This window comes from Folsomia candida, unplaced genomic scaffold (genome assembly GCF_002217175.1).
Source record: "Folsomia candida strain VU population unplaced genomic scaffold, ASM221717v1 Fcan01_Sc007, whole genome shotgun sequence".
Lineage (NCBI taxonomy): Eukaryota > Metazoa > Arthropoda > Collembola > Entomobryomorpha > Isotomidae > Folsomia > Folsomia candida.
Window position 1 is genome coordinate 58137 of NW_019091199.1, and position 23716 is coordinate 81852.

A 23716-nucleotide genomic window follows, 5' to 3' on the forward strand; every position below is an offset into this window, starting at 1 on the left:
GTGGGGTATTACGCACCAAAATTTCAAAATTGTGTTAGAAAGCTGAAATTTGGCATAGAGGTTGCTAATGGTTTATAATGAAGGAATACAAAGTAAAATTTCAAAAATTTTCGTCTGGAGGGACCCGAGGGGGTGACCCATACCGATTTTTAAAATTGATCAAATCGAGCTGAAGTTTGGTAGAAAAGTTGGTAATAGAAGAATATTAATTAAAAAGGTACAATTTTCCCATAGAGAGACACCCTATTGGGCAACCCATACTTTTTTTTGTAATCTTCGGATTGAAATTTGTTACACAGGATGGTAATTGTTACTAATAGAAGAATATGAATTTAATTTGGAAAAATCAAATTTAATTTTTTAATTTATTGATATGCATTTGCGATAAAATTTCATGCAAAAAGTCGGATTGAGTGATAAGCACAACTTGGCCTGACTCGGGCTATATCAAGTCTGCACTGTAGGTTTTATATTTTCAGGGTAGTAATTCTGAGCAAAAATTGTGTTTAATTTTTGAAATCGGATTAAAATTCGAAAGGTTACAGCGTTTTAAAAATCCTGACTTTGGCGGATTTTTTAAATTCCACCACGGGCGAAAACATGTCCATTTTAGAAAACGAAAAAATACGGGTCCGCTTATTTCTGAGCATGAACTAACTAACTCCGGTCAAGATCAGTGAAAACCACTTGGACCTTGCTAAACTATAAAAATGTATGAATCAATAACTTAATATTATTGTAATGAACTGCAGATAATTTTTACTAATATGCATAAATAAATGCTTAATGTTAAATAAAATCATCAAAAGTTGCCGAAATAAATTCGGTCCTTTATGGTTTGCACACCCACTGTGAAATCGGTGACGTAACTACGCTTACTTTAAAATCATTTTGGTGACGTAGCTACACTATTGGTAAAATTAAATTGGTTATGTAGCAACAACTAACTGATAAAATTCTGGTCCCCAAAGGAAAGCAAATTTCAATTATTTCGGTCACAAAGGGGTTAATTCTTGTAATGGAGGTGTCCAATTACCTTAGAATAATTGTATCCTTGCCCTACATTACTTCAAATCAGTCGTTTTATAAAACAATCATATTTTTAACATGTTACACAAATGTACAATTCGGTATTTAGTATCACAGATAATTTTAAGCACAAGATTCCTAAACTTTTTAGCTCGTTTCCGTGGAGTGAATGTATTAGGATTATGTAATGAGGTTGTCCAAGCATGGGCCATCTTTTAAAAATTATTAAAAATTTTCGAGTTGGGGACAGGCACGCATTTTTTGGCTTTGTCACCCGTTGTTGGGTGAGTGAGAAATTATTTTAAAAATTATTTTTGCTACATTTTCTGGGGACTGCTTTTAATTTTTAACTCGATTGCATATTACATATGTGATATTGATGACCATTTTTGTCCCCGATACTTTTATATATTTGTACACGTATTTATATGCATATTTTTATAAAGAGCACAACCAGGTAGATAATTCGAGTTCCGGAGAAAAAATTTGCATTTGTCTAAAACTTGACAAAATTTTCATTATTAAATTATCACTCCCACGATAACGGTGGACCTGGAGGACGAAGAGGAGGAGGATAATTTAGTTCTGGAAGATTTTGTAATTGATGAGGTAGCAGCTGCTGGTGCAGATTCAGAAACCACTCCTGCTGATACCGAAGATGAGTTGTTAACGGTATAAGTTTTTAAAATCATGAGGATGTCAATTTTTGTCAAGTTTTTTTAAAGATAAATAAACATTTCTTTATCTGGAACTCGAATTATCCTCCTGGTTGTGGTCGCTATCTTCATAAAAATATGTATACAAATAAGTGTAGAAATATACAAAATTATCGGGGGCAGAAGTGGTCATCAATATCACATAATATGCATTCGAGTTAGAAATGAAAAAGTCCACCGAAAAATAATTTCTCACTCACCCAACAACGGGTGACAACGCCAAAAAATGCGTGCCTGTCCCCAACTCGAAAATTTTTAATAATTTTTAAAAGATGGCCCATCCTTGGACAACCTCATTACAAAATCCTAATACATTCACTCCACGGAAACAAGCTAAAAAGTTTAGGAATCTTGTTTTAAGCACTATAAGTTATGACAATTTTCAAAATATAATGAGCGTACTCACGTCAACCTTCGCATATCTCGCATATCTCGCAAATTGAGCATAGCAACATAGCTTGCGAAGTTTTGCGAGATATGCGAGATTTCGCAAAAAATTTGCTGGAAAACCATAGGATTTTTTTTCGCAAATTTACCCAGCAATTGAGCATGTCCTTATTTCGCAAAGTAATTCTGCAAGAGAAATTACAGAAATCCATGGAAACAATACCAAAATAGGTGTTTTGCTGTAAATTTGCGAGATAAGAGAGTTTTGCGAAGTCATATTTTGCGAATCCCCTCACGACAGAAATATTTTGATCTTCGAAAGTTTGGTAAATGAGTTGCGATGCGAAATAATAAGTTGTCGTGAGTACGCCCAATAATTAAACTATTTAGTTGAGGAACAACTCTCCTCCTTCGGTCTCCTCGGGAGAAGAGGACGAGTCCTCGTACATAAACTCCAACTCGGAGAGCAAAACCCCCACCGGCGTTGAGAACAACTGAGTCATTTGGAGGACACACAAGTTGATGAGGTTCAGCATACGTTTGCTGCCCCATTCGTCCTCAAGCAATCCCACGTTTGGCCACTCGGAAGCATCAACCCTGTCATCATTTATAGCATGTAGTTCATTTCGTACCAAGTTCCCAATAGCAAAATAACCCTTATTCTGCCACTGGTTTGTATTTAATTTGCTAGTTAATTTGCTTACCACTGGAAATCAGTCAAGTTGATATCTTGCAATTGTGAAAAATCATTAGAATTTTGAATAGTCGGAAGAAAATTTGTCAAATTGTCTAGTTTTAATTTTACACTGATCGCCATTTCCTGTTAATGAATGCAAATGCATGTAAAAAAGATTTTGAATATCGGGCTGGCTGGAGGAAATTATTGTACACACGTTTGATAAAAATTATGTACCTTGAGCTTGTTAAGGGCTTGGTTAGATTGAGGTTCGAATTCACTCATCCATTCTGAAAGTTGTTTCACCTGATCCATCATGTCCACAAAACAGGGATAAGTTTGTAATTCCGTAGGCCAACTTAGATTGATTTCCATGTACATATTGTTAAAATCAGTGAATTTATGATTGACTTCAACTTGCTAAATAAAAAATTATCTCGTTTAGAAGTTATCAATTTTTTTAAAAAATTATCCATGTGTCCAAATAAGCGTATTGTTACCTCCTCAATGAGTTTCGCACATCTTGTGGTATTCTCTAAAATCTGACTCCACGTAAATGTGTGTTCACTTAACAATTGATTGTAGCGAGTGAGCAATCTATTCCTAAGGACTGCTAAAGGATCTTGTGGGTTTGACATTGTGGAATAAATTGAAAGTTGTCTCGTTGGAATTGAGATCGAATTTGTAAACTAACCTCAACGGTCAACTCCAAGACATAGAATAACTTTAGGCCTTGCGTCTTTCATCGGCTAAAAGAACGGAGGCATGATATTTAATGGTAAAATTACCGACTTTCCGACTATTTCAAGAGACTTGCAAACTTTGTCTTGTCTTTAAGCTTAATTGTCTCCAAACCCTTAAGTAGTGAGTGCACATTGAATCGGCGTGGGCCTAATCCCGATTCGGGAAGGTTAATTTTCGTGGTTTCAGTAAAATTAAAATGGTGATTTCCTTCAGGGCTTTTAAAAAGCATGGCCTGATATTATGTCCGTATCCACATGTATAATACGTGCGTGTTAAAGTTTTTGGCAGTTCCGACACAGTTTCCCATCCCCTCCACGAAAGAGAAACCATTGCAAGCCTCATAATTCTGAGACGACTGCTCAGATAGTGCATTCTTTAAGCATGGCAGAGCACATTGCACTCGTTGGAATTTGCCTTATTTGAAGGAATGGAAGAGGAACCCTTTTTAGTAAATCTTTTGTACTCACTTCCAGTTCCTTTTTCCTGCATTTTTTCATTAAGTGGTCTAACCTATTGTCACCAACACCTCGCCGTCCATGTGCACGCGTATGCAGACACATGTAGGAAGGAACGGATGTCCAGGTTTCTGCGTTCCTGTGATTTCCAAGGGATGCAAGTTAAAATTAAAAGCAGGTCAATTTTTAAGTGTCGTCAACAATAGGAAGGAGTACCGTATAAGCCGGGGCCTTGTCCGTCCGGCTTCCGTCCCACAAGCATCCGTCGACCCGTCGACCCGTGTAATTGAGTGCACATGCTGAGATTTTAAAAACAACCCTTTTAATCCCTTTATCCTAAAAATTAAGTTCAAATTGCTTATTTTTATTGGTCCCTCTAATTGTATTCCAATTACTTCCCAATTTAAGTATAATCCCAAAATTGGTTTGGAGAATGGAAACCTTTATGGACTCTAAACTATTTCTAGCAGTGTACTGCCTTCCGATGAATACAAAACTTTGTATAAACTTTTTCATATTTTACAATTATGCTCTTCAAATCGATGTTGAATATAATATTTTCATACAGAAAATTAAATACAATTATTAACTCCAGTGTATCTTCTTTTGAATATGCAGACAAAAACCAAACAACAATATTATTGTTATCAATGACATTTCTTTGTCATTATTGCATCACCTTCATGCTCACAAAATTATGAGGAATCTCACGTTGCCATTTAGGAAGAGAATGTATTTATAACGTCTCAAGTTGAGACTTTCAACATTAAGTCATACTTGTAATATTTGTAGCAAGTATGTATATTATTCATTCCAATGTCCATCAATTTGCATGCTCTGGGATTATAGGTGTCTGTGGGAAGGTGGAAAGAAAGTGTATCACTATAGCAGATACAGATACGTACAAATATGTGGTGCAGAATCTCGTCTTGTGCTGGTGAGGAGAAAGTTGAGACGAGAGGCTGCACGGGGTGAAGCGAGGCATAGAGAGACGAGGAAGCTTCCAACTCGGCGCCACCGGCAGTCGCTTCTTCTCCCCTCTTTGCCTCATCTTCGTCTCCTTTCTTTGTCGTCGTCGTCGGAAATTCGCCAAGACACAAATTGCACCATTCTACCAAGATTTCTTCTTCTCTTCCCCGTTCCCCCTCCTGTTCTGTGAGGAACATACCTTACTAAACTTGAAAATCAAACTCCACGACGCCCAACAAAGTTTGCTTGGCTCAGTCGTTATTTGTTGTTTAAAATTTCAGAAATAGAGTTCTGATCTCGTGAGAGTAATTATTGGGTGGATATTTTGTCCTTACGAATGAGCAATATCGTTAAGTGTTAGTACTAAAGAGGAGATTAGTTCTTTGAACGTGAACGGTATTATGGCCGATAAGTTTGCAGCAAACGACTTAGTCTTCGCTAAATTAAAGGGCTTCCCACCATGGCCAGCCAAGGTATGAGATGTATAAAATTTGTGGTATTTAAATATACCATCAAGTAATCAAGTACTGTATAAGGCATAGAATAATTGTATAAACTTGCATTTTTGCAGATAATGGAACGAGCTGGTGGAACTGGAAAGGATGAAAAGTATCGCATAATGTTTTACGGCACTCATGACGAGTAGGTGGAAGTTGTTTAGCAAGGAATGTCTAAGCTTATAATGAATTATTATTAATATATTTAATATTGCAGGGCGACTGTAAAGTGGGATCAGATCTTCCTCTATACTGCTGACACTAGAGCAAAATATGGCAAACCAATGCGCAAGTCGCATTTTAAAGAGGCCATGATTGAAATTGATGCAGATGCTGCTGCTGCTGCCGCTGCCAAAGGGGGCAATGATAAGGAAGAGGAGGCTGAGGAGCAAGGAGCAGAAATGGCTCCTGAGGGGTCGCTTGATGAAAATGAGGCATGATTGACCCTTCTTATTTTTCTTAAAATTTTTATTTGCTTATGTTTTATATTTTTTATTTGGTGCAAACCAGGTTGAAAATGCTAAAGAGAAAGATAGTGAAGGAGAGTTAACGATTGATGAAGGTCCCCCTTCACTCCCTCCTCCAGTTCTAAAACGTGAAATAGCGAAACCTGATTTACCCGCTGAAGTATGTTTTATTGTATTTTTTGCGTATTTAAATTTCAGAAATTTCTCTTGTTCTATTATCTATAATTAACACAAGTCTGACTACTCACGAATTTATTAAAGATTACTGGAAATAAAGCCAAGCGACCAAGAACGCTCAATAAACGAGATTCCGTCAACGTTTTGCCGTCACCCTCTACCCCTGCAGCAATTGTATCAACACCTGCAACTCCTACGACACCAGATTCTGGTCAACCTGGCACTGAAATTGTTAGCAGAAGTGGTCGCAAGATTAAACCCAAGCGGTTTGCAGATGACGACATTTCGACGACAGGTCCTAAAGGAAAAACTGGAGTGGACGATGGTCAGCCTGTTGTTAAACGAGCAAAACGAGGTTCTACTACTGCTGCTGCTGCTGCGTCTGTTGCTACTACTGCCACCACGTCTGCTAAATCTGGAAATTCGTTGAAAGCAAGTTCATTATGCCATTCACAATTTTTTTTACCTGGTGCGGTCTTTAATTATAAGGTCAACTTGCACTCAATTTTAGGCTGAATCTGAAGATGCGACATTACTTGACAAGAGCGAAGACAGTGAAGTTCCTTCGAAGAGTAAAGTTGGAACGCCTTCAAAGGCTAAACCTACAGCCTCTGAAGATGGGAATTCTAAAGGTCCTTCAAACATAAAAGTTCTCCCAAAACGAGCAGTGTCGACAGGAAACAAACAATCATTGGAGCCCACTGTACCCAAAACACCCACAACTCCGGTGAGGAAATCAGAGCGACAGACTAGATCTAACAGTGTTGATGAAAAAGAAGAAGTTGCAGCTACTCTTCCAGAGTCTTCTTCTAGAGTCCCAGACCTAGATGAAAGTGAAGTTGACAAAGAAAATTCAAATGGCGAACAACCAGACCCAGAGGCAACGGTTGTTAATAATAGCGATGAGAACAAATTTGCCAAACCTAGACCACCCAAAGACCCTCCACATGGTAGAATATTATAATATATATTTTGTATCCACTCTTTGCTGCCATAAAATCATAATTTTATGTTCATGCACTAATTAGTTCCAGAGAGGAAGATTCGCATTTCAACCAAAAACGGTCTTAAAATTGAAGTGAGCTTTGATGCAAAAAATCCTGACAGCAGAAATGACGACGAAAACAAAGCGTGGCAAGCTATTGCAACGCAAAATGTGAGAAAAGTAATTGAAGATCTCAAGGAAGGTGACGCAGAATCTCAAGATATTATAAACAGTGCTGCAGAATGCATCCCATCGCTCACGGTGGTTGAAACAAAATCTCGCGAAAAATTATCATCACAGCTTAAGTGAGATACAATTTATGTATTTTTAATCTTCTGTATTCGTTGGTTTGCTATTTAAGTACTGAGACAAAATTTCACTCTTTTTGTACAGGTTGTTGCGATTGGAAGGCGAAGTGATTGAAATAATTGGTGAGATTGTTGGTTGTTTGGGTGTCCACTCTGCAGATTGTATAAGAGCCATAGATCTTATGGACCGTCTTGAAGAACACAAATTGAATCCACTAATGCTAAAGAAGCACCCGGAAGTAGTTCACACAATTCAAAAGGTATCAAACCAGAATGCATATGAAAAACTGCTTGCCGTCTTAGTTAATATATACTACGTATTTGTTAATAATAATAATTTACAGTTGCGTTCTTACGTGGGCAATGTTGAAATTTGGGGATTCAATACAGCGCAAAGGGTAATATAAAGTTTTAAATAAATGGCTAAGATATACAATATTCAGTAGGATTAATCGTATTCTTGAATTTCAGGAGGAATTTGCTATTTATGCTGAAGAAATTCGACGCAAGGCTGTTTCGATTTTCAATCATTTCCAAGAACTTTTTGGAATCGACTCATCCGAGACATTTGCTGAGATCTTCCAGGAGGAAGTGCGAAAATTTAAGGATCAGGTCGATCAATTTTCGTTGAAAAAAATGTTGGGACTTACTGAAGAGAATGGTAAAATAATATTGTTACGTCATTTGTTTTCTGACTGTGTATGCAAATTGCGCACCCAATACTAAAGTTTGTACTTGTTTAGGAGAACTACGCGAGTTGGCAATGGATTTGAATGGCGACGTCGAATGCGATCTAGATACTCAATAATCATCTTACTTAGGCATGTGTAAAAAAAATAAGATTACGGCAAAAGCTTTTGCCTAGATATGCAAATATGGAGGTTCATTAGCATGTACGTTGTTTTGCATTGTTCCAGTTTAGTTTCAATTGTTATTGTTCATAGCCTAACTAATCAATTAATTAATTATTATTATAAACCATGAAAAAGGTTTAGGTTTAATATGTACTTGTAACGCCTTTACCTCATTGTGTTTTTACCTGATCGATATCTTTGTGTTTCGTTAAATAATGCATACTTATTAGGCTCAGTATTATTTAAGTTAATTGGATTTGTAGTTATATTATTGTTACGTGCACTGTACTGTACTGACACTGTACAATGCCATCCACAAACTAAAATAATAATCGGGAAATGAAGGCACAGTTTTGTCCCCTTCTGTTGTCTTATTATTATCTCCTTATCTATAATGGCTACATATTTTCAATTCACACATGGGCACGGATAAATGAGTCGTAGTTCCACATTTGATTCATTGCATTCTCCTTGCAAGTGTCCATTGCGAGCTTGAAGGAAGTTTGGTTATCGCCGGATTTTTCTGTTTCAATTGTTAGACATAAAGATGTTGAAACGTGGAAAATTTGTTGCGTCTGAAATTACCCATTTGCCTAAATTAATGAAGGTTAGCATCTTTTACCAAACTCGTGCATAATAAATGATAAGTTACATTGTCCAAATAACTAAACATTTGATTTCCTTGTAAGCCATGGCACGGATATGCAAATATGTCCTTCCCATCGTAATCCAAACACTTGTACTCGTTTCTCAACTCGAAGCTCTTTGTGTACCAAATGTGCTGCAAAATTACAGTAACAACACCTAAGAAATCAAAAGAAATAAGTATGTAGTTATTTAGTCAAGTATATTTCCTACCTGATTTATTCCTTGTCTGTGACAAGGATACGCAATGGTGCGGCTTCCTCTTGAGAGGTCTAAGCATATATTTCCAGGGTCAGCCATGTTTCGCAGCTTCAGACCAAGGAGGTATTTTCCAATTAAATAAGTATCATGTATTCATGCATTCATTTTAACGTTTTATTTAACATACTTCTCCTCCTTTCAGAGCATTTCGTTTCGGATTGAACCTGGAATCACAAACAAGTAATATGCATTTATGTAAATTTAAATAGGTTGTCCCATAAACTCCTTAGCTTCTCGCCCCAGCAGCAACACGACTCTACCCAGTCAGAAAAAGTGCATGAGTGGAAGGGACCTACGCGACTTACATTTCTGGAATCACCTGAGTAATTGAGTATGCAAAGTTTGGTAGAAAATCAACAAAATTGAAAGCAGGTTATTTTAAACTTTACGTTATCCAAGTACCACTCAAATGAATGGCAGTGAAGCTGCTCTCGCAATTTCTTCCTTTCTGACACGTCTCCAAAATCTTCCTATATCACGTCACATATTTAATTGAACGTTTCATTTATTTTTGGACAAAATTATTCAATATTTACTTAATACCAGCTTGTTGAAAGATACGCTGTAAAAATAATGTTTGTACTCGTCCATCCAAACTTCTGCCAATCGCATTAAATTTCGCTTTAAAAACTTGTCGTTTAGCTTTGCCCGGTAGGTTCCTCTCACTTTGTAAATGCTGACGTAGAGTAAAATTTAATAGTAATTACCAAATTGATGAGCGTTTATGCATGACAAGTAAACTCACTGTCCAACACGACTGTAAGAAATTACTACTAATTATTAAATTATTATTGTATAAGAAAGTGCAAGTGTATGAATGTGCTTCCTACCTGCAAGAAATGTATTCGACAGATCCGCCGCACATCCACGCCTAATAATGTATATATACCAAATCAAATATTGTTTTTTTAATCCTTGCGTTTGAAGCACAAAAACTTGTCATATTTGCATACCCTATGTACATACATATATGTCTTGAAGTATGTTACCTTGAAGGATAGCTCCAGGTTTTCAGCTCCCCAAATTTCAAATTGGTTATCGTAGAACCCAAGCCTTTCGAAAAACTCTCTCGAAATCGAAAATATGCCCCCCACGTTTGTTGGCGATGGCATGGGCTCGGCCGGATGAGACATTTTCTCACGTCGTTCTTTCGTGATTGGAATCCAGTCAAAGAATAGATCCCATGTTAGACCTTATGGAATATATTTCAATTTCAGATTTATTTTACAATTTTGTTTGATAATATTTGGCTCTTTTTGCGCTAAGCTTACCCCCAATGTCAGGAGATGTCGAAAAGGTGACGTTGTACTCGAAGGTGTCGGCATTTATCCAGTCGACAACAGGCGTTGCCACAACTGTGGGATTTTGTTCTATTCGGTCAATTAGAGGTTCCAGCCAACCTGTACAGAATAAATTGTAAAATAATAGTCTTCAACAAGCAAGGTCATGTTAATCGTTAATTGTGCTCACCCGTAGTGCATTCAACGTGAGCATCAAGGAAAGTTATGATTTTAGCTGAAGCGTGTTCTATTCCCAGCAATCGCGCTTTGATAAGGCCAAGACGACGAGGGGCTCGGATAATTTTAATTTTCTCATATCCCTCCAACTGTCGATCCAGGTTTTCCTTTAAATCCTCTGGAACATAAATAAATAAACCTCACAGCTTATCCACATTACTTAAATTAACTTGGCCTTGGTACTAACTATATTTATGTATCTCGTAAATATTTTACCAAATTCAGAATAATCGTCGACAAGGATTATTTCATGAATTAAATGAGGTGGAGACCTCTCAAGGATTGAATGAATCGTTCGCATGAAAGTTGTTACGGCTTCATTGTAGAAAGTTATGATGATCGAGGTAGGTGTGGTTGGTCTGTATTTTCCTGGTTGCTTGCACCTAATTTGCATTGCGTTATGTAAGGAGCAACTAATTTAGAAACAAATAATGATTATCATTCAAGCAATGGCTGGCCACTGACCACGGATCCCGGAAATCTGGTAGACTTCGATGCGTCGAGATTTTCTCCGAGACAAATTGGTTGTATCCATACTTATTGTAAAGGTCTTCCTTAAGAAGTTCTTCCTCTTTGGTCAAAATCAGATCAACAACAGGTCTGCCATATTCTCCTGGTTTTAACTTTGTTATATCCACCGACCACCCAATGTGCGGTTTAAGTTCTTGGTTCACATGTGAGCCCTCTGAATGTGACCTTTGCGCAGCTATTAAAAGTACTGCAAAAGTACTTTGTATAAAATTATTGTGAACCTTCATAACTGCAAATTGTTATTACATTTTCTATAAAATTATAGACCGTGACTATTTTGTTCTACAGATTTCACATAAACATGACAGCTTGATGGAAATGCATTCATGAAAGTGAAAGTTCTAGTTAGCCAATAATAGCTATACTATGAATCGCCCATTAGCCGTTGTTTTTATTACTTTCAAGTATTTGTATCGTAAGTTTGACAATATTTACAGTTTCACAATAATCAGGTACACAATTTTTATAAGTTCTTTGCAATTGTTAATAAGTAGATAATCGAGCAATATGAGGGTGAGAGTTGCTCAATAAATCGGCAGGACTTGTATTCATAAACATGTCCAAGTGGTGAGACTCCCGAGGAATGTCTGCATATTGTTGACTAGACGATTGATTTTCAGTTTGGCAAGCCGGAAAGCCGTTGTCGGATAATGTGTACAAATTTCGCGAGTTTGCTACCACCTCCGCCTTCCGTGATTCAAGCTCCTTTTGTAGTTCACTGGCAAAAAACCAGCCAAAAATAACGGGGACATTGAACACGTTGCGAATTAGCTCAAGGATAATGGACAAGTTGAAAAGAGAAAGCTCGCCCATAAATGTGACCACGATAAGAACCATTCGGAAGGCTTCAAGGCGACAAAACAGTTTGCAGGCTGAAACCCCGGCGTTCAGTTGCTCCAAGTCTGCATCCTACACATAACATGAAAATTACTTTGCACTATTAAACTGATGGTTTTTTATAGCTTAAAATATTTATTTTGCTTCACACGTTACGCACATAGGGAGTTATGGAGCATGCTTTCGAGAGAATGTATTGCCCAGCTCCAAGGACCAAGATAAGCACGAGTAAATGAGTAAGTACCACCATTCTCAAAACAAAAATTATGACTTCGTCCACTGGTTTTGTTCTTTCTTCCAGCACTAAATACATGCACATGCACAACAGTAAATCATTAGAGTAATTGAAGGATTATGGTCGAAGATGTATACAACTCTTTAGACTAACGGTCCAGAAAACTGCTATCTTGAGACAGATGCAACATCATTCCAACCAGAAACAAAATGAACAACGTTAGTGTCAATCCGGATAAGGTCTAGAAATATAGAAAAAATTATTGCAGATATATTAACCGCATGACTATATAGAAATGTGGAGATATGCACTGTACATAAATTACCATTTCGATCAACACGATTATCCTGCATTTCCCCTTACTTTTAAATGGATCCATTACACGTTGAGAATTTCATTGAGAACGAATAAATAATAAATTTAGCAATATTTGACATTTGTATTACACAGCAGATATATATTTGTGCACGCGAAAGCCAAATAAATACTATTGCGTGTAATACTGCTTTCATTCCATGTGACTTTCTCCTCCCAATTTCGGAGAAAGTGCTCTTTCCCCGGGTCAAGAAATGTACATGTCTCTCCGATTAACTGAGTTTGCAGGAGGAAGGAAACCTCTATTTTATTCACAATGTTAGGGAGTCATAAACTTATTATTACACCGTTAATAGTAGGTTCAAATTTACCTATACATATAATTGACTAGAAATAATCATCATAAACTTTTCAGTATTATTAGGCTTGCACCTTGAACAACACATAAAATATTCATATATGGTAAAGCCTGTCGCTGTAATATGCTACCGATATATCAAGGGGTACATATTATTCAAAATACTCTGGCCGCCAATATTTGGTTTACATATTATTTTCATCCTTGGCGTCTCCGAGACCATCGACGACCCGTCATTCTTCTCCCACGGGAAATTCTCTCGAGCATTTTGAGACAGGGGCACCTTTGACCTGCGCCACAGTGACAAGGGATCGCAGCCTGGGAGCTGGGCGCAGACCACATCACGTACGCCGGCGGATAAGGCGACCTTTTCAGGCGGACGGAATGCCCCTCTTCCTCCAACCCCTTGTTTCCCTACACAGAATAGTTTTCATTGATTTATTGGAAAAAATAATCGAATAAAGAATAATAGCAGGTTTTTATATGGAAATTATATTTACTTACGACATTCAGATTCCTTTGTGAAATCATAGAAGCACCAGCGGCTTGATTAACCAGCAATTGAGCAAAATATATTACAACAAATGTTCTAAACACGCAGGATGGTTGGCAAATTTTCCCAAATTTTGCCATGTCTCAGTTTGGTTTTTGATACTTTCAAAAAAATAAATCTCCTTGAGCTTGACATTCGGACTTGATTTTACTACGTTGTGTGGGTCGATAGAATACCAACTGAAACTGAATCGCAAAATGTGCTGATTTATAAATACAACTGCAATATATAATAAATATGTGCAATTTATCATCAAGACCTGAATGGCATGTTTTGATTTGCATGTATTTTTTCGCAGCAACATCAACAAGTTGATAGTAAACATTAAGAAACTACTTGCTTTTGGCATTCCTCATCTTAAGTGTCCAGTGATCAAGGATGGGACAAGGCGAGAAAATATGTGCATATTGATATTGATATGTAAAAGTATTATATGAGGTTATTGAAATAATTAAGATAAGACGAGAGGGAGTGTTACATTCTATTCATCATTAACCAAATCAACATTCCATATAATGCATGTCCCATAATTATATATATTCGACAATATTCTGTATAGTGCGACAAGTGACAACAGGCTTATTCAACCAAAACCTATATATTTAGATGTCCTTCAAAATACTAACTTAAAATATGTTCGTATATTCTCACCAAATTCTATGTACATACATAAATACGTATAAACGACTCGACTTAAATATTTTTATTTCAAACAATTTTGTCATTCATTTAGCCCTCACAGTCGATATGAAATGTCTGGCCTGCCTGATATGCAGAAAAATAATAATAAAACGTCTCTCGCCTTCCAGGCTCCTACTTTTATTATGCCAAGATTCAGTAATCCAGATAAATCTGAATTCTGTTTATTATACATTGACCAACTTCTCATCTCGTCGGTGGTGCTGGTTCAAATTATGTTACGCGTGGGACACTTTTTTATACCTTTTCGTACATAAATTGAGCCTATCATCAATCTGGAAAGTAAATACTTGAGAATTTAGTCCCAAATTGTGAACGCGTGGATTCGGCAATGACTTACTAAAACAGCCAGCCTGGCAAAGTGCATAAATATGTACATTTATACCAATTGAGTGTATCTATGTATTTGTTTTTTGGTATTTCCTGGTATTCTCAACTACAAATGTTTAATTTACGATAGGGAAAGAGTTCTTCCAGGAATGGGATGACCACATCGTCAGGTGTCGTGTTGACTTTTCTTCTTTTGTACCTCTTTAATTCTAAACAGACACTGGATTCAAAGCCGTATCGTCATTATCACATGTTAATAGTTTGTCTGGATCATTATTATTAGCTCACGAATCAAAAAAATGACAAGTGATGAGACAGTGACTCGAACAATCATATTCACACCTCCAGCTCCAGCGAATAGCTTTACTCTAATTTTGTAGGTATATTAACTTATCGACATTGGAAGCTATCCACGCCTCAGCATGCTTTTGGGCAATACGTTACGGAATGATGACTCGGTTCGGGATGACAGACAAGCTTACATACAAGTGTATAACTGAATATTCAGGAGCAGATGAAATTAAATGTTTTTGATGTATGTACATAGTTCGTTTTACTTATGAAATGGATGAAACTTATTTAGCGTTTTACTTAGCGTGAAATTAATTTAGTGAAATAAATATGCTAAATTAGAGTTTTTTTGAGATGGCAGTTAAATTTTTAATAAAGGTATTTTTTATTTCAACAATTCGGTATTTAGAATAGTGCAGCATAAAACAGGGTTTCATATACAGTAAAAATTGTGCATTCATGACTTACATGAAAGTTGAAAGTGACTTGACACACATGTTGATTTATATGAGCTTTATTAACTATCATGATGTGATATCCAGTACAACACGCGAATTGGTGGACACTATTTAATAATAATCGCTACTGAATTAATGGCAAATTAAAAAAAACATATTCACGATATCTAACCACACGGGCCACAGCACGCCGAACAAGAAGGTTCAATCTACATAGATATCTGCATATTCTTAGTTTCCAAATCGAAAACATCAGTGCGGTCCAAAGTCTGCACATAATGGGTGGAAGCCATGTCATAAAACAATTAACCCTTGGCCTCCCCCAACTTTCGCAAAAGTTAACAAGTACTGACGGAGCACGAAGACTTGTCTGGTTCATCAAGAGTTATGCACATAATCATTTAAGTGTTTTGCCGGCACAACAACAACCAACTTTGCAAAGCTACTATGAAAAACTTTGTACTAAAACATTTCCTCCTCTTTCCAGTCTAATAAAAGCAGTTGGATATCGAAATCTACTTGGAAATGCCACAACCCAGCTAAAAGTTGAATAATAAGTCATCCAGTGCAAATGTATTTTAACGCAGGATTTTAATCATGGATCACGAAAAGATTCAAAGATCATGCCAAATTGCTACTTTTCAACTATCAGTTAATAAACATGATTGTCAGAGAGTACATAAAAATTATCTGCCCATAATAACTCAATCTCGCTCAATAATACTAATACACTGCACTGCTACGAAATAATACTAACGCATACAAGACGACGGTCCAAGTAATTACATACATTGAAGGCTAACGAATCAATGTAAATCTTTAAAATGTCTCGTGTCATGATCCAAATATACATACCTCTTGTTAATTATAAGTATGACCAATGCATGCATGCAATCAATCATTACAGGCAAAGTTTCTCGAAACTTTTGCAGATTTATAAATTATATTGCTCAAGCAGCACACATACATACATAACAATAAAGAAGAGATAAATAGTTGAATAGAAGATTATGTTTAACTGATTATACTGATATTTTCTGGCTGTAAATAGTGTAGTGTATCGATCACAGACAAACTGGAGGCATGAACGAATTACCCCATGAAGCTGTATAATAGATTATGATTTATAGCCTTGAAAGTCGTACTCTAAAATTTGATGATCATGATTTTGGCAACCTATTTTTAAATCACTTGGAAGACATTGGAATTACACACGTGTCTTCATAACAGTCGTACGTTGTTAGGGAGCATCCCATGCATACGCCGCAATGACAATACATCCCGTCCCCACAGTTCGCTTGGGCAAGCATTCGAAATCGTCGAACTTTGCAGCGATCACCAGGACCCTGATTTTTATCAAACAAAAAAATTTCGAATTAATAATCTCATGTTCTTAATCTTTCAACAATCTCATTTAGCCTTTCGCTTAAAATGGGTACAAGTTTTACACACACCTTGGCACAACTATGTCTCCCACAAATATCAGTGAAGATGCCATGTTCACACGCTGTTGGGGTGGGACAACCTCCAACGGGACAGGGCGGACATCTCGGTTCCGGACGAGGCAGCGATGTGACCAATCTGAATCATATATTTTCGATTCTAAGTACAATGTACTTCGTGAATCTGCAAATAAATATTGTACAAGCCTTACCCAAGGTTAAAAAGGTGTGCTACAACTACCCACGCCATAACAGAATCACGATTAAAATTCATTTCAGTATTTTTCGAGTTTGTTTCTCCGAAAGCGAAGTTGAACTTGATTGATTTGTAATTGCTTTGAAAGGTTTTGACATGTAGGTCCACTCCACACCATTAAAAAAAATATGAGCAGTTTTCTCCTATAGCTGAGCTGTGTTGGGGAACGAATTCCGTGCTGTGGGGAATTTAAGGAGAGGACGAAGATGAGATGCAGTGTGACATTTCGTTCATGCAAAAGTACGCTTTCCACAAAGCCGTGCGTGGTTTCAACAATCGCTTTTATAGCCGAGGAGCTCCACTTGTTTTCCTCTGTCCTTTGAATCAGCCTGTTCCATCCATGCAAGTAAAAATAATCTGCAGAACAGTCGGTGTTCAGCTGATGTCCCCATGTACATACCAACTATTTGACTAACCATACGTCCACTGAATATAATAATAATTTCATTACAGGCAACATTTCTTTAATAAGACGGCTTGGAGATCATACACATTCTCTATTTCCTCCAACTGCTCTCTGCTGGACAAGCTATATTGACACTAATAATGCACGTAACCCAAGCAGATCATCCAGAAGACACAGGCTAGCTAAACACAACAAGTTTGTGACATGCCTCGTCTCACAGTCGTTGGAATCCTGTGCATTTTATATTCCAACAAAACTGTATCAGAAATGTGCTGTTAAATCGAGAGTGCATATTTTTTTCCTGTATATGAAGTTATATAATTATATAAGTTGCATAAACAATTTGCCTTATTAGAACGCAAAATCCGTACATACTTATACATTTAAATTTAACTCCAAACTTCCATATTTTCTATAAATGGCACGTATTTATGTTTTGTCAATTATTTATGCGTCAATAAGGGTGGAATCGTTATTTAATCTTCGCATCACATTACATTATTCTGTAATACTTGTGAATGCGTAAACAGAAAACAAGTAATCCTTAAGATGCGTGTTGATGTGCTTGGTCAACCAGATATGAATTACAACTGTAAATACGAGATCAAAAGTGATTTGGCAACAATAATTAAATAATGTGACATTCTTAAAATTTAAAAGGAATTTAAGATAGCCGGTATCCACCTATGCAGAAATCTGGTATATCGCCCATTTTACATGCAACTGAGAATCTTTGGCTAGTTTCTCATTACAACTTATGAATTAATTATGAATTCAAAATCAGCAAAATATAATTGTTGATTCGATACAAATTTTGGACAGTCAAGTTGAGATTATTTCATACATCACCGATTGACGCAAGTATTTATGAGATGCAGAAAACACATTTGTCTGTAACTCAACGCTCCTACGTATGGCTTATGGCTTATGTATTGCCTTCTCATGAATGATCGTTTGGTACTGACTTATTTTTATTAGTAGCACTTTATGGAACAAAAGTTTGCCATACCAAAATTGTCATCAGATAATAGCTCCGACTAATTGCAAGTAAGTAATAAATGCACATACTTATGTGCATGGTTATATTCTATACATAAGTAATAATGCATATCATAAAAGGATCTTCTCCGTCTTTTTCCCTCTCTCATGTTACACGGCAATTTCATTTCCAGTCACATCTTGTCCAGGACAAACTAAAATAATTACTATCGGCAAGTTTGTCAGCCTTCAAAGAGAGATTTTTTCCTTTACCAAAGTGAAGGATATGTAAAAGTCGAATAATATCAAGGGTATACTCCAACATGAAAAACTGTGCTGGCGTAAACATGGTGTTTAATGGATTTGTTCTTTTGTCATTCTAGTCCTCCATTATTTTTCAAAATTTTGATTACAGTGCCGCGGACGTTTCACCACAAAGGAAATTATATACTGCAGTCCACCTAAAACTACCTGAAAAGACGCATCATTATCTCCTCTGCTGGAAAAAGTATATTGGGAAGAAGAGTAAGCCACGATGTTCTCTTGTTCTATCCAGCCACCAAAGAACCATTGACTAATTGCAAGACCAAACCTTGCTTTGACTGCATTTTTGTTTAATGAACACTGAGTTTTTCAATAATAGATTTCCGGTCTTGTTGATCTGTTGTGCTGTAGGTTTAGCTTGGGCTGAGCATGAAAAAAATACAAAATCATGAACTAAAAATTACCTATTGAGATCTAAATTTTACCATTTTATCCACATCATATGAGATTAACCGAATAATATTCATGAGAAATGTTGAACGCACAGAGTCGTCCCTGGATGTCTATCTGGAACCATTTTATCCGGAATTACTTTATTTAAAAATCGAGATGCCGTAATTCACCCAAGAAGCAGTAAAGTTGTTGATGGTTGCTGCTGCATGTTGTTACTGGTTGACGATGATAGGAAACCTTTACTTACACCAATTTCATTCACCCCATTAATTGTGTGGAGGGAGAAGACTCACGTTTTCTCTTAACAAAATCTTCAAGTCATTATTGTGTAATCAGTCCGAGTTGTGTGAGAGCGTCTTTTGACTATCTGCGTATATGCAGTTTAACCAGTTTAACTAAACTGAAGGACCAACGAAAGGGTTTTGATGTACTACATAAAAGCGACTGTATATTAAATGTTGAGATGCATAAATTCCAACCAGAAGAAGGGTCCCAATAATAATAATAAAAGACCTCTGAATAAACCAGTACCTATTTGTGTGGTATAATCATAAACAATTTTGATAGGGCACTCTCAACTACTTAAATAATACGTACTCACGTGCACCTAAGTTGGAGTGCCTTCAAAAATATTCTGATTGAACCCATCATCAACTTTTCTCCAGCAATCATGCATCATCTGACATAATGCACGACCTCTGTTTTGTTATGCATTGTTACAAAGTAATATTCACGTATGTATAACGCAACAAATTTACGTATGAATGTACGTTGCTTGCATATTTCCATTTGGAACCGGTCATCATACTACATATTATTATCACTATGTCAAAAATTGAAATAAATTACACAGTATTTTTCATATTTTTCAACAGCTCTATTACTTTTCCAACTACCTTATCGTTCTTGTCACCTCTCGTATATAAATCTAAGATTATCAAGGACGTAAATAGGCCGAAGGCAAATGGAGCATAATGGGGTTTTCATGTTTATAGATTTTCCTGACACAAGAAACAAAACAATAAACAGCAAAGGTACTTAAGAAGGGAACAACAAATTCTCAATCTCACAAGTCCCAAGTTCAATGCAAAGGGCCGTATCACATAGATTATTGGTATTGGGCAATAAAAGGACGACAATGAAGCTGTGCTATACGGATTTATCTTGGTAGTGAGCATACATATATATGTATGGGATATATGTATATACGATAAGATAGCGCTCTATTAGTAATTTCGGATAATTTGAGCTTGGGGATCCAATGTAAAATCTGGACTGTCAATTCAATGTAGCAGAAATCAGTAATAATTTGAGTACATACTGCTCGTTAAGTCTGCAAGGTAGAAAGGCAGTGTTTGGATATGGATGGATGGGCATTGTTATTATTATTAATGACATTATTTAAAAGGAAGAATGGAAGCCAACAAAGTTCAGCATGCCTCGTTTTCATGCCCTCTTTACAACAAATTCTAGCATAACCGAAAGAAAGAGTCCAAGAAAACCAGGCTGGTGGTCCTTCTTCCATACACACAGAGCATATTTTACTATGTAGCAGACCCTCTTCCGTGTAAAAGTCCACCTCCCAAAGATAAATCTCAACAAACAAAAAAGTCGGATGGACCTACTTCACTCTGACTTTAACATCTTGTTCAGCTTTTATTTCTTCTTAAGTTGAGCATAAGCACATAAACTCATCTACAATGACTTCATCGAGTTGAGTTGTGATGGGTCTGAAAATTAGTTTCTTCTCTGCGAAGGAAGGCTCAACGAATATGTAGCAGATAATAAAAATAATAATACAAGTGAATGCATGAGCACTTTAATTCAGAGACTCGTGAATGACTTTCTTTCCTTCCTTCCTTGTTTAGCTTCCCTTGCAGACCGATTAAAAAATAAAGATGTGAAATGTGCGTGTAATGTACAAGTAAAATTAATGGGGGAGGAATATAACAAACAATAAAGAAATCAATTACAATATCAGGCATGTTACACACAAAAAGTGTAAATGTTTGTAAAATCCATCTTTACACAAACAACAAAAAGTTTTTACAAAAATAAAAAGGCTGTAATATACTCTCTCATAACGCGGTCTATCAAGTTAGTCGGCAATCCCTATTTACATCGTACCCTAATTTATGGCATGTTTCTCAGTTTTTGGTAACGACGATTGAAACCTAATATTTATATAGTAAGACATTGTTACACCAGGGCCTAATTATGCAATAACAATAATAATGATACATGTTTTTACTACATCAAATAAACACATAAATTTTGAGGCCCACCACATTTTTATAATTTCTTGCCTTTACATTCTTTACGAATGGAGGTGTGCAGACTTCAACTGCAGCCACAACTTTCGACGATCATCTCCTTGTAGTGTTTTAGCACAATTCTGTCGGAGCTGTCCGTGTAGAGAAGTGAGAGGGAGGAGTAGCGTTTGGGGACGCAGCAAGGCGGGGGCACGCGTCCTGGACTCATGGAGTTCACCAGCGCCTGGATCACGGCATGGTTTGTGGCGTTGAGGTGCTCTGCCAACGGGAACGGACACTCTCCAGAACAGTAAAACGCTTGATAACCTGTGCCAGGGGTGTATTATATGGAGACAATTAGCAGTGTAACAATATTAGCATATTAACCTATACTGCACCCACCTGGAGGAGCAACAATCCTGGAAATTAAAAAATGTAAATCGTATTAAAGAGCTGACAAAGTAAGTGAAAACATGATCAAATGTGGTTATTATTTAAGGTCGTGTGCTCGTACCAATCATTCCAGCCAACATCTGTGAAATCCACAAACATTCTCTTTCTGGAACAAATGTTCCTATTTTTTAATCGATGATTTTTTCGTCTGTGATTCCTATGAGATCTATGGCCTCGAGAAAGGGGCTTCTCCTTCTTCACGTTGAACTGTCTCGGACGATTGCGATCATCAGCGTACGTATGGAGTTGTGAAAACGTTGAAGGTTTGGATTGATTATTTGGTAGATTTAATAATGATGACCGCTTTACTCGAATATAGTTTTGAATTTCCGGTTCTAAAGACAATAAGTTTCCATCGTGGACAATGAGTTCAATGCCAAGTGAAAGTTTTCTCTTTCTGGACTGATGCTGGATTCTGCTTACGGCAGAGATTACGTCAAAGTTGAGCCAAAAGTTGGAATCCAATTTGCTCAGTTTTAGCATCTTGGCGTCAATGGGAAGGCTGATTTGGCCAATTGTTGATGTTGTTTTCGAAGGTTGAACTACTTTCACGAGGTCATGCACCACAATTTGAATAGTGACGTTGGACACGTTCCTGTTTCGTTTGGAAACTGCGAATAGGAGCTGAAGTTGTGCTATTGTAATCTTTTCATTTGATGGGATTGGTGAGATGTCAAAGGTCACGTGAGAATGGAAACCTTCCAACTCGGCCTCATTTCCTTCATTGTTACATAGTAAATAGGTACATAAATAAATAATTGTGGATGCAGATAAATAAATATGTACACATTTATGAAAAATATGGCAAAACTTCAGACCTGTATCGTGGTAAAAACTCCGAATGGTATTTGTGCTTTGAACTAATCTCCCATGTAATGAGCTGGAATTAACTACTTCAAACTGTCTTGATACTTTTAGCTTCTTATTTCGGTCTCTTTCCGCCCGTTTCTTCAATTCCAATTGCTTTTGGTCAAGAAAAAGTAACCGATGTGGATCCGTATTAGTGCTATGCTCATGAAAACGTGCACTGTTTCGAATGTTTGAGGAACTATTTAGAGTAAAAAAGTAATTCGTAACAAAATGTTGGCTTATTCCATGCCACGGAGAAGATGTAATTTGAGACGACTTAGTGCTTTTGTTTTCTGTCACAACACCCGTAGTTTTTAATATTATGCTCTTAAGATTAGTAGTTGAAACAATGGTCGAAGTAGTCTTTGTTGCACAAAGAAAGTTGTATGAGCCGGGTTGGAAAAGAATTAGTAAAACGAGTAAAAACAACATCTTTACAATCACTTGCACCATTATTGTGCACTCGTAACAATTACACTGATGAGGCACTTGGACACTGCTGTTTTTACTGTTGACACCATAGTATTAAATTGGTCACTACTAATTGAATATGTAAAGTCCACCTTTATTTATTCAGTCCGGGTAGCTTCATGGATATTTATCGTTGGTGCAACTAGTCATATTGATTTACTATGATTTTACTATGTAAAAGAGCAACTATACATAATTAGGTGACGGAAGATCACGAAAACGAGATTGAGACTCGAGGACAGCGTTAATGCGGAAACAATGTGGTACAAAAAGACAATGCCTGGTGCTCATGAGGAGTTGATGATCGTCGTCATCATCATTTCCCGAGAGACTTTGAAGAAATGAGATTCCTCAACAATAAAAAACTTTGAACCTTTTCTCAACTCATGGAGAAGATTGATGCTTGCGTTTTGTGGTATGATTCCATTTGTGTGCTTTAAAGCACACAAACTCATAAACCAAGTAAGTCTTGGTTTACTTATTTTTTGGGTTGTCCAGCAAGCAGCCTCAAACGTGACTCCAGATTGGCTGCATTGTTCATAACGTATGAACCACAAAGGAAAAGTATGTGCATCACATATAAGTAATCAGGTTTATG

The 23716-nt window shown here is 36.8% G+C and overlaps 4 protein-coding genes across 4 annotated transcripts; 1 reads left to right on the top strand and 3 right to left on the bottom strand.

The window, feature by feature from the left end:
• Positions 1-5013: 5013 nt before the first annotated feature.
• Positions 5014-8614, top strand: LOC110852509 (hepatoma-derived growth factor-related protein 2). Its single transcript, XM_022100597.2, has 11 exons — positions 5014-5449; positions 5548-5618; positions 5691-5907; positions 5984-6100; positions 6202-6549; positions 6629-7067; positions 7146-7407; positions 7496-7670; positions 7755-7808; positions 7882-8071; positions 8154-8614. Exons 1-11 carry the CDS (start codon positions 5378-5380, stop codon positions 8216-8218), a joined length of 2010 nt encoding a protein of 669 aa, XP_021956289.1. The 5' UTR covers positions 5014-5377; the 3' UTR covers positions 8219-8614.
• A 29-nt stretch (positions 8615-8643) lies between these two features.
• Positions 8644-9335, bottom strand: LOC118436226 (putative polypeptide N-acetylgalactosaminyltransferase 9). The gene is made up of 4 exons (XM_035853817.1): positions 9298-9335; positions 9123-9218; positions 8917-9045; positions 8644-8839 (listed from the first exon to the last, which is right to left on the bottom strand). The coding sequence occupies exons 2-4, from the start codon at positions 9207-9209 to the stop codon at positions 8678-8680; spliced, it is 378 nt and encodes a 125-aa protein (XP_035709710.1). The 5' UTR covers positions 9210-9218; positions 9298-9335; the 3' UTR covers positions 8644-8677.
• Positions 9336-9466: 131 nt separating this feature from the next.
• LOC110851955 (putative polypeptide N-acetylgalactosaminyltransferase 9) lies at positions 9467-13816 on the bottom strand. Its single transcript, XM_035853678.1, has 12 exons — positions 13468-13816; positions 12616-13377; positions 12216-12531; positions 11114-12127; positions 10904-11046; positions 10641-10805; positions 10442-10570; positions 10160-10362; positions 10001-10041; positions 9916-9927; positions 9714-9846; positions 9467-9640 (listed from the first exon to the last, which is right to left on the bottom strand). The coding sequence occupies exons 4-12, from the start codon at positions 11443-11445 to the stop codon at positions 9524-9526; spliced, it is 1275 nt and encodes a 424-aa protein (XP_035709571.1). The 5' UTR covers positions 11446-12127; positions 12216-12531; positions 12616-13377; positions 13468-13816; the 3' UTR covers positions 9467-9523.
• Positions 13817-20723: 6907 nt separating this feature from the next.
• LOC110851758 (protein decapentaplegic) lies at positions 20724-23585 on the bottom strand. Its single transcript, XM_022099650.2, has 4 exons — positions 22617-23585; positions 21860-22517; positions 21748-21764; positions 20724-21672 (listed from the first exon to the last, which is right to left on the bottom strand). Exons 1-4 carry the CDS (start codon positions 23098-23100, stop codon positions 21434-21436), a joined length of 1398 nt encoding a protein of 465 aa, XP_021955342.1. The 5' UTR covers positions 23101-23585; the 3' UTR covers positions 20724-21433.
• Positions 23586-23716: the final 131 nt, after the last annotated feature.

Excerpts from the sequence above, each read along its gene's own strand:
- LOC110852509 (XM_022100597.2), top strand. The coding sequence starts at position 5,378 with ATGGCCGATAAGTTTGCAGCAAACGACTTAGTCTTCGCTAAATTAAAG. Across the intron at positions 7,068-7,145 it reads ACCCAAAGACCCTCCACATG|TTCCAGAGAGGAAGATTCGC; the intron begins GTAGAATATTAT and ends TGCACTAATTAG. Across the intron at positions 7,408-7,495 it reads AAATTATCATCACAGCTTAA|GTTGTTGCGATTGGAAGGCG; the intron begins GTGAGATACAAT and ends CTTTTTGTACAG.
- LOC118436226 (XM_035853817.1), bottom strand. The coding sequence starts at position 9,209 with ATGGCTGACCCTGGAAATATATGCTTAGACCTCTCAAGAGGAAGCCGC. Across the intron at positions 9,046-9,122 it reads ACAGACAAGGAATAAATCAG|CACATTTGGTACACAAAGAG; the intron begins GTAGGAAATATA and ends GTAATTTTGCAG. Across the intron at positions 8,840-8,916 it reads TGTTTAGTTATTTGGACAAT|ACGCAACAAATTTTCCACGT; the intron begins GTAACTTATCAT and ends GGGTAATTTCAG.
- LOC110851955 (XM_035853678.1), bottom strand. The coding sequence starts at position 11,445 with ATGAAGGTTCACAATAATTTTATACAAAGTACTTTTGCAGTACTTTTA. Across the intron at positions 10,571-10,640 it reads TCACGTTGAATGCACTACGG|GTTGGCTGGAACCTCTAATT; the intron begins GTGAGCACAATT and ends TATTCTGTACAG. Across the intron at positions 9,641-9,713 it reads GCGTATCTTTCAACAAGCTG|GAAGATTTTGGAGACGTGTC; the intron begins GTATTAAGTAAA and ends GACGTGATATAG.
- LOC110851758 (XM_022099650.2), bottom strand. The coding sequence starts at position 23,100 with ATGGTGCAAGTGATTGTAAAGATGTTGTTTTTACTCGTTTTACTAATT. Across the intron at positions 22,518-22,616 it reads GAGTTTTTACCACGATACAG|GAAATGAGGCCGAGTTGGAA; the intron begins GTCTGAAGTTTT and ends GTAACAATGAAG.